Here is a 10,004-nt window from a genome sequence, read left to right as displayed (position 1 = left end):
CAGACAGACAGACAGACAGACAGACAGACAGACAGACAGACAGACAGAGAGACGACAGAAAGAGAGAGAGCGACAGAAAGAGAGAGGGGGGGTGCGCCGTGTGGGACCAGGGAGAGGACAGTGGTGAGTGAATAAGGTGTCTAACTGGTTCTTCAGCCAAACTTGCACAGAAATGAACTTAAACAATTCGTAACTTAAACAGTTAACACAAAATAAGCAAGTACTATTCTGTATTCTACTGCACAGCTTGGAGAGAGAGGGGAGGGTGAGAGAGAGAGAGAGAGAGAGAGAGAAGAAGAGAGAAGAGAGAGAAGAGAGAGAGAAGAGAGACAGAGAGAGAGACAGACAGACAGACAGACAGACAGACAGACAGACAGACAGACAGAGACAGAAAGAGAGAGAGAGAGAAAGAGAGAGGTGGGGTGCGCCGTGTGGGACCAGGGAGAGGACAGTGGTGAGTGAATAAGGTGTCTAACTCGTTCTTCAGCCAAACTTGCACAGAAATGAACTTAAACAATTCGTAACTTAAACAGTTAACACAAAATAAGCAAATACTATTCTGTATTCTACTGCACAGCTTGGAGAGAGAGGGGAGGGTGAGAGAGAGAGAGAGAGAGAGAGAGAGAGAGAGAGAGAGAGAGAGAGAGAGACAGACAGACAGACAGACAGACAGACAGAGACAGAAAGAGAGAGAGAGAGAAAGAGAGAGGGGGGGTGCGCCGTGTGGGACCAGGGAGAGGACAGTAGTGAGTGAATAAGGTGTCTAACTGGTTCTTCAGCCAAACTTGCACAGAAATGAACTTAAACAATTCATAACTTAAACAGTTAACACAAAATAAGCAAGTACTATTCTGTATTCTACTGCACAGCTTGGAGAGAGGGGAGGGTGAGGGTGAGGGTGAGGGTGAGAGAGAGAGAGAGAGAGAGAGAGAGAGAGAGAGAGAGAGAGAGAGAGAGAGAGAGAGCAAGATGGGGAAGAAAGAGCAGGGAGAGAGAGAGACGGAGAGTGAGAGAGGAGTTGGAGAGAGAGAGGAGTCAGAGAGAGAGAGAGAGAGGCAGTGAGAGAGACAGTGAGAGAGACAGTGACAGAGACAGTGAGAGAGGCAGTGTGGGGCCAGGGAGAGGAGAAAGGAAAGGTGTGAGTGAATAAGACATCTAACTGGTTTTGTGGCTAGAGAATAAGAGAACTAGAGAACCACCTCCACCCTGAGGGAGGGGAGTTTAAAAGAAGGGCTGAACGCCTGAGACACCTCAATGAGGTCAGACAGCCCTGCTGCTATCCTGTCCTGGCTTGTCCATGAGCATCACTCTGATTCTCCCTCCTCTCCATCTTTCCCTCTCTGATTCTCCATCTCTCCCTCTCTGACCCACACTCCTCTCCATCTCTTCCTCTCCAAATCACTGTCTCCAACTCTACCTCCACCTCTCCCCTCTCCGTCTCCCCTTCCACCATGAGCCTGAGGTCCAAGCATATCTCCAGCTCCAGTGACCAGCACAGGAGCCCTCTCCACTCTGTCTCAGTCAACATGAGCCTGCTGGCCCCCTTCAATCTGGAGATCGACCCCGACCTGCAGGTCGCCCGCATCCATGAGAAGGACCAAATCAAGGGCCTCAACAACCGCTTCGCCTCCTTCATCGACAAGGTCTGTGTGGTTGTCGCTTATGATTATGAAGGTCTCTTTTTTTATTTAATCAGAATAGTCCACCCAGTAGCAATAATTGCCACTGTTTTCCAAGGAGTCTTATGTCTCTGATGGTGTTCCTCTGTCTGAATCAGCTGCTAATGGACTGAAAGATAACTTGGTTTAGCCATTGATTGGAAAAAGGGAGAACAAACAGTGATTGCCATCTCTGTATTTTTTTCATTACAACCTTGAAGTAACTGAATCTATGACAAATCAAATTCAAATGTATTTATAAAGCCGCTTTTTACATCAGCTGATGTCACAAAGTGCTGTACAGAAACCCAGCCTAAAACCCCAAACAGCAAGCAATGCAGGTGTAGAAGCACGGGGGTTAGGAAAAACTCCCTAGAAAGGCCAGAACCTAGGAAGAAACCAGACTCTGGCTGTGCTGGGTAGAGATTATAAGAGTACATGGCCATTAAGGCCAGATTGTTCTGCAAGATGTTCAAATGTTCATAGATGACCAGCATGGTCAAAGAATAATCACGGTGGTTATACCCCAAAGAGGTCAGTACCTCAGGAGCAAAGATGATGAAAGCAAAGGATTTTTTTTGTTTGTTTGTTGTTCTGTATTTCTTTTGACTTTGTATATCAGTTTCACTCGCACTAACCCATGAAAACAAAGTCACCTGCTCTTTCACAGCCGTGGTCACTGATACGCCACTTAGCTTACATCATATCTGACGTTTCTCACGGAATGGGTAGCAGAGTTACAATAGAGGCTTTGTGTCTGTTCTACGCTACGGATCACCAGCCTAGTGCACAGCTCTAAGCTTCCTGCAATAACAAACTCTTATTTGTCTCAGGAGTTAACCTCAACACCAGACATTTTGAGACAAACCATGCCCTAATGGTGCAGGGAATTTGGGATGCAAAGCCCATTTAAAGATGTCTAAGAACAAGTAAAAGATATTTAAAGCACCATCCATGTCCCATTTCTCTCAGCTCATTCAGCTTGCTGGTAACCTAATAAAAACAGGTCAGACGTGGTATGGTCTTTCAAGAGTGGAAAATTCCCTAGTGTTTAGGGAGGAAGCTTTTGTGTTGATCGCAGACAAACAATGGGATTAAAATACAGCTGCCTTGGGTGTGAAATAGAACCTTGAGGATGTCAGTAGGACTGACTGACTAGTCGTTATAACCACAATAGTCTCAGTACTGTTATCTATTTAGTATCGACTGTTATCTATTATTTAGTATCTCTGTCAATCACCGTATTCTTATCGGCAGACTCAACAGCCTTGGTTTCTCAAATGGCTGCCTCGCCTGGTTCACCAACTACCTCTCAGACAGAGTTCAGTGTGTCAAATTGGAGGGCCTGTTGTCCGGACCTCTGGCAGTCTCTATGGGGGTACCACAGGGTTAAATTCTCGGGCCGACTCTTTTCTCTGTATATATCAACGATGTTGCTCTTGCTGCGGGTGATTCCCTGACCCACCTCTACGCAGACAACAGCATTCTGTATACGTCTGGCCCTTCTTTGGACACTGTGTTTACTAACCTCCAAACGAGCTTCAATGCCATACAACACTCCTTCCGTGGCCTCCAACTGCTCTTAAACGCTAGTAAAACCAAATGCATGCTCTTCAACCGTTCACTGCCCGCACCCGCTAACATCACTACTCTGGACGGTTCTGACTTAGAATATGTGGACAACTACAAATACCTAGGTGTCTGGCTAGACTGTAAACTCTCCTTCTAGACTCATATTAAACATCTCCAATCCAAAATTAAATCTAGAATCGGCTTCCTATTTCGCAACAAAGCCTCCTTCACTCACGTCGTCAAACATACCCTCGTAAAACTGACTATCCTACCGATCCTCGACTTCGGCGATGTCATTTACAAAATAGCTTCCAACACTCTACTCAGAAAACTGGATGCAGTCTATCACAGTGCCATTCGTTTTGAAACCAAAGCCCCTTATACCACCCACCACTGCAACCTGTATGCTTTAGTCGGCTGGCCCTCGCTACATATTCGTCGCCAGACCCACTGGCTCCAGGACATCTATAAGTTTATGCTAGGTAAAGCTCCGCCTTATCTCAGCTCACTGGTCACGATAACAACATCCACCCGTAGCACGCGCTCCAGCAGGTATATCTCACTGGTCACCCAAAAAGCCAACACCTCCTTTGGCCGCCTTTCCTTCCAGTTCTCTGCTGCCAATGACTGGAACGAATTGCAAAAATCGCTGAAGCTGGAGACATATTTCCCTCACTAACTTTAAACATCAGCTATCTGAGCAGCTAACCAATCGCTGCAGCTGTACATAGCCCATCTGTAAATAGCCCACCCAATCTACCTACCTCATCCCCATATTGTTTTTATTTACTTTTGCACACCAGTATTTCTACTTGCACATCACCATCTGCTCATCTATCACTCCAGTGTTAATTTGCTAAATTGTAATTACTTCGATACTATGGCCTATTTATTTTCTTACCTCCTCACGCCATTTGCACACACTTTATATAGACTTTCTTTTTTTCTATTGTGTTATTGACTGTACGCTTGTTTATTCCATGTGTAACTCTGAGTTGTTGTTTGTGTCACACTGCTTTGCTTTATCTTGGCCAGGTCGCAGTTGTAAATGAGAACTTGTTCTCAACTAGCTTACCTGCTTAAATAAAGGTGAAATTAAAAATAAAAATTATATTGAGTATCTACTGTTATCTATAGAGTATCCACTGTTATCTATAGAGTATATACTGTTATCTATAGAGTATCTACTGTTATCTATAGAGTATCTACTGTTATCTATAGAGTATCCACTGTTATCTATAGAGTATCCACTGTTATCTATAGAGTATCCACTGTTATCTATAGAGTATCCACTGTTATCTATAGAGTATCCACTGTTATCTATAGAGTATCCACTGTTATCTATAGAGTATCCACTGTTATCTATAGAGTATCCACTGTTATCTATGGAGTATCAACTGTTATCTATGGAGTATCCACTGTTATCTATAGAGTATCTACTGTTATCTATGGAGTATCCACTGTTATCTATAGAGTATCCACTGTTATCTATAGAGTATCCACTGTTATCTATGGAGTATCCACTGTTATCTATAGAGTATCCACTGTTATCTATAGAGTATCCACTGTTATCTATAGAGTATCCACTGTTATCTATAGAGTATCCACTGTTATCTATAGAGTATCCACTGTTATCTATAGAGTATCCACTGTTATCTATAGAGTATCCACTGTTATCTATAGAGTATCCACTGTTATCTATAGAGTATCCACTGTTATCTATAGAGTATCCACTGTTATCTATAGAGTATCTACTGTTATCTATAGAGTATCTACTGTTATCTATGGAGTATCCACTGTTATCTATAGAGTATCCACTGTTATCTATAGAGTATCCACTGTTATCTATAGAGTATCCACTGTTATCTACCGATCATTTACATAAAACATCTGATTTTATATAAACTTCATGAAGGTCATGACAAAGTTAAAGAGAAATTCCAAGGTGACCAAAATGTGGTGTCTTTGAATGAAAGAGAAATGTCTCTCTTCAGGGCCACTAAAGACTAACCATTACTATGTGCTATATCCTCCATTACTATGTGCTATATCCTCCATTACTATGTGCTATATCCTCCATTACTATGTGCTATATCCTCCATTACTATGTGCTATATCCTCCATTACTATGTGCTATATCCTCCATTACTATGTGCTATATCCTCCATTACTATGTGCTATATCCTCAATTATCGGAGTCTCTTTTCTCCCTGAAGGTGCGTTTCCTGGAGCAGCAGAACAAGATGTTAGAGACTAAGTTTGATCTGCTGCACGGTAAGCAGACGGGCCGCTCTAACATCGAGCCGCTGTTCGAGGCCTATATGGCCAACCTCCGCCGCCAGATGGATGTGGTGAACAACGACAAGACCAAGCTGGATGGAGAGCTGAGAAACATGCAAGGTCTGGTGGAGGACTTCAAACACAAGTAGGAGTCTATCTATCTATCTATCTATCTATCTATCTATCTATCTATCTATCTATCTATCTATCTATCTATCTATCTATCTATCTATCTATCTATCTATCTATCTATCTATCTATCTATCTATCTATCTATCTATCTATCTATCTATCTATCTATCTATCTATCTATCTATCTATCTATCTATCTACAGTTGAAGTCAGAAGTTTACATACACTTAGGTTGGAGTCATTAAAACTCGTTTTTCAACCACTCCACAAATGTCTTGTTAACAAACTATAGTTTTGGCAAGTCGGTTACGACATCTACTTTGTGCAAAACACAAGTATTTTTTCCAACAACTGTTTACAGACAGATTATTTCACTTATAATTCACTGTATCACAATTCCAGCGGGTCAGAAGTTTACATACACTAAGTTGACTGTGCCTTTAAACAACTTGGAAAATTCCAGAAAATGATGTCATGGCTTTACAAGCTTCTGATAGGCTAATTGACATCATTTGAGTCAATTGGAGGTGTACCTGTGGATGTATTTCAAGGCCTACCTTCAAACTCACTGCCTCTTTGCTTGACATCATGGGAAAATCAAAAGAAATCAGCGAAGACCTCAGAAAAATAATTGTAGACCTCCACAAGTCTGGTTCATCCTTGGAAGAAATTTCCAAATGCCTGAAGGTACCACATTCATCTGTACAAACAATAGTATGCAAGTATAAACACCATGGGACCATGCAGCCGTCATACCGCTCAGGAAGGAGATGCGTTCTGTCTCATAAAGATGAACATACTTTGGTGCGAAAAGTGCAAATCAATCCCAGAACAACAGCAAAGGACCTTGTGAAGATGCTGGAGGAAACAGGTACAAAAGTATCTATATCCACAGTAAAAAACTCCTATATCGACATAACCTGAAAGGCCGCTCAGCAAGGACGAAGCCATTGCTCCAAAACTGCCATAAAAATGCCAGACTACGGTTTGCAACTGCACATGGGGACAAAGATCGTACTTCTTGGAGAAATGTCCTCTGGTCTGATGAAACATAAATATAACTGTTTGGTCATAATGACCATCGTTATGTTTGGAGGAAAAGGGGGGAGGCTTGCAACCAGAAGAACACCATCCCAACCGTGAAGCACGGGGGTGGCAGCACCATGTTGTGGGGGTGATTTGCTGCAGGAGGGACTGGTGCACTTCACAAAATAGATGGCATCATGAGGTAGGAAAATTATGTGGATATATTGAAGCAAACACCTGTGAGGAGTCCACAGGTGGTACATTAGTTAAAGGTGGGTGAGGAGCCCACAGGTGTTACATTAGTTAAAGGTGGGTGAGGAGTCCATAGGTGGTACATCAGTTAAAGGTGGGTGAGGAGTTCACAGGTGGTACATCAGTTAAAGGTGGGTGAGGAGTCCACAGGTGGTACATCAGTTAAAGGTGGGTGAGGAGTCCACAGGTGGTACATCAGTTAAAGGTGGGTGAGGAGTCCACAGGTGGTACATCAGTTAAAGGTGGGTGAGGAGTCCACAGGTGGTACATCAGTTAAAGGTGGGTGAGGAGTCCACAGGTGGTACATCAGTTAAAGGTGGGTGAGGAGTCCACAGGTGGTACATCAGTTAAAGGTGGGTGAGGAGTCCACAGGTGGTACATCAGTTAAAGGTGGGTGAGGAGTCCACAGGTGGTACATCAGTTAAAGGTGGGTGAGGAGTCCACAGGTGGTACATCAGTTAAAGGTGGGTGAGGAGTCCACAGGTGGTACATCAGTTAAAGGTGGGTGAGGAGTCCACAGGTGGTACATCAGTTAAAGGTGGGTGAGGAGTCCACAGGTGGTACATCAGTTAAAGGTGGGTGAGGAGTCCACAGGTGGTACATCAGTTAAAGGTGGGTGAGGAGTCCACAGGTGGTACATCAGTTAAAGGTGGGTGAGGAGTCCACAGGTGGTACATCAGTTAAAGGTGGGTGAGGAGTCCACAGGTGGTACATCAGTTAAAGGTGGGTGAGGAGTCCACAGGTGGTACATCAGTTAAAGGTGGGTGAGGTGTCCACAGGTGGTACATCAGTTAAAGGTGGGTGAGGAGTCCACAGGTGGTACATCAGTTAAAGGTGGGTGAGGAGTCCACAGGTGGTACATCAGTTAAAGGTGGGTGAGGAGTCCACAGGTGGTACATCAGTTAAAGGTGGGTGAGGAGTCCACAGGTGGTACATCAGTTAAAGGTGGGTGAGGAGTCCACAGGTGGTACATCAGTTAAAGGTGGGTGAGGAGTCCACAGGTGGTACATCAGTTAAAGGTGGGTGAGGAGTCCACAGGTGGTACATCAGTTAAAGGTGGGTGAGGAGTCCACAGGTGGTACATCAGTTAAAGGTGGGTGAGGAGTCCACAGGTGGTACATCAGTTAAAGGTGGGTGAGGAGTCCACAGGTGGTACATCAGTTAAAGGTGGGTGAGGAGTCCACAGGTGGTACATCAGTTAAAGGTGGGTGAGGAGTCCACAGGTGGTACATCAGTTAAAGGTGGGTGAGGAGTCCACAGGTGGTACATCAGTTAAAGGTGGGTGAGGAGTCCACAGGTGGTACATCAGTTAAAGGTGGGTGAGGAGTCCACAGGTGGTACATCAGTTAACCTGTTAGGGCTAGGGGGCAGTATTGACACGGCCGGATAAAAAACGTACCCGATTTAATCTGGTTACTACTCCTGCCCAGTAACTAGAATATGCATATAATTATTGGCTTTGGATAGAAAACACCCTAAAGTTTCTAAAACTGTTTGAATGGTGTCTGTGAGTATAACAGAACTCAAATGGCAGGCCAAAACCTGAGAAGATTCCATGCAGGAAGTGGCCTGTCTGACAAGTTGTGTTTCATCTTGGCTCTTTTTATTGAAGACTGAGGATCTTTGCTCTAACGTGACACTTCCTACGGCTCCCATAGGCTCTCAGAGCCTGGGAAAAAGCTGAACGATATCGAGGCAGCCTCTGGCTGAAACACATTATCGCTTTTGGCAAGTGGCCGATCAGAGTACTATGGGCTTAGGCGCGTGCCCGAGTCGACCCCGTGCTTTATTTTCTTTCGTCTGTTTACCTAAACGCAGATTCCCGATCGGAATATTATCGCTTTTTTATGAGAAAAATGGCATAAAAATTGATTTTAAACAGCGGTTGACATGCTTCGAAGTACGGTAATGGAATATTTCGAATTTTTTTGTCACGAATTGCGCCATGCTCGTCACCCTTATTTACCCTTCCGGATAGTGTCTTGAACGCACGAACAAAACGCCGCTGTTTGGATATAACTATGGATTATTTTGAACCAAACCAACATTTGTTATTGAAGTAGAAGTCCTGGGAGTGCATTCTGACGAAGACAGCAAAGGTAATAACATTTTTCTTATAGTAAATCTGACTTTGGTGAGTGCTAAACTTGCTGGGTGTCTAAATAGCTAGCCCTGTGATGCCGGGCTATCTACTGAGAATATTGCAAAATGTGTTTTCACCGAAAAGCTATTTTAAAATCGGACATATCGAGTGCATAGAGGAGTTCTGTATCTATAATTCTTAAAATAATTGTTATGCTTTTTGTGAACGTTTATCGTGAGTAATTTAGTAAATTCACCGGCCGTGTTCGGTGGGAATGCTAGTCACATGCGAGTCACATGCTAATGTAAAAAGCTGGTTTTTGATATAAATATGAACTTGATTGAACAAAACATGCATGTATTGTATAACATAATGTCCTAGGGTTGTCATCTGATGAAGATCATCAAAGGTTAGTGCTGCATTTAGTTGTGGTTTGGGTTTATGTGACATTATATGCTAGCTTGAAAAATGGGTGTCTGATTATTTCTGGCTGGGTACTCTGCTGACATAATCTAATGTTTTGCTTTCGTTGTAAAGCCTTTTTGAAATCGGACAGTGTGGTTAGATTAACGAGAGTCTTGTCTTTATAATGGTGTAAAATAGTCATATGTTTGAAAAATTGAAGTTTTTGCATTTTTGAGGTTTTTGAATAACGCGCCACGGGATTACACTGGCTGTTACGTAGGTGGGACGATTTGTTGCCACCTACCCTAGAGAGGTTAAAGGTGGGTGAGGAGTCCACAGGTGGTACATCAGGGTGGGTGAGGTGTCCACAGGTGGTACATCAGTTAAAGGTGGGTGAGGAGTCCACAGGTGGTACATCAGTTAAAGGTGGGTGAGGAGTCCACAGGTGGTACATCAGTTAAAGGTGGGTGAGGAGTCCACAGGTGGTACATCAGTTAAAGGTGGGTGAGGAGTCCACAGGTGGTACATCAGTTAAAGGTGGGTGAGGAGTCCACAGGTGGTACATCAGTTAAAGGTGGGTGAGGAGTCCACAGGTG

General features: G+C 43.7%; 1 protein-coding gene across 1 annotated transcript; it reads left to right on the top strand.

Annotated features, from left to right (window-relative positions):
• The first annotated feature begins 453 nt into the window (after positions 1–453).
• Positions 454–5,684, top strand: LOC145862650 (keratin, type II cytoskeletal 8). The gene is made up of 2 exons (XM_082967695.1): positions 454–1,643; positions 5,447–5,684. Exons 1-2 carry the CDS (start codon positions 1,452–1,454, stop codon positions 5,657–5,659), a joined length of 405 nt encoding a protein of 134 aa, XP_082823821.1. The 5' UTR covers positions 454–1,451; the 3' UTR covers positions 5,660–5,684.
• The last annotated feature ends 4,320 nt before the right edge of the window (positions 5,685–10,004 follow it).

Source organism: Salmo salar, chromosome 22 (genome assembly GCF_965601325.2).
Source record: "Salmo salar chromosome 22, fSalSal1, whole genome shotgun sequence".
NCBI lineage: Eukaryota > Metazoa > Chordata > Actinopteri > Salmoniformes > Salmonidae > Salmo > Salmo salar.
Note: the sequence above shows the minus strand (reverse complement) of the source record. Positions and strands in the feature narration are given on the sequence as shown.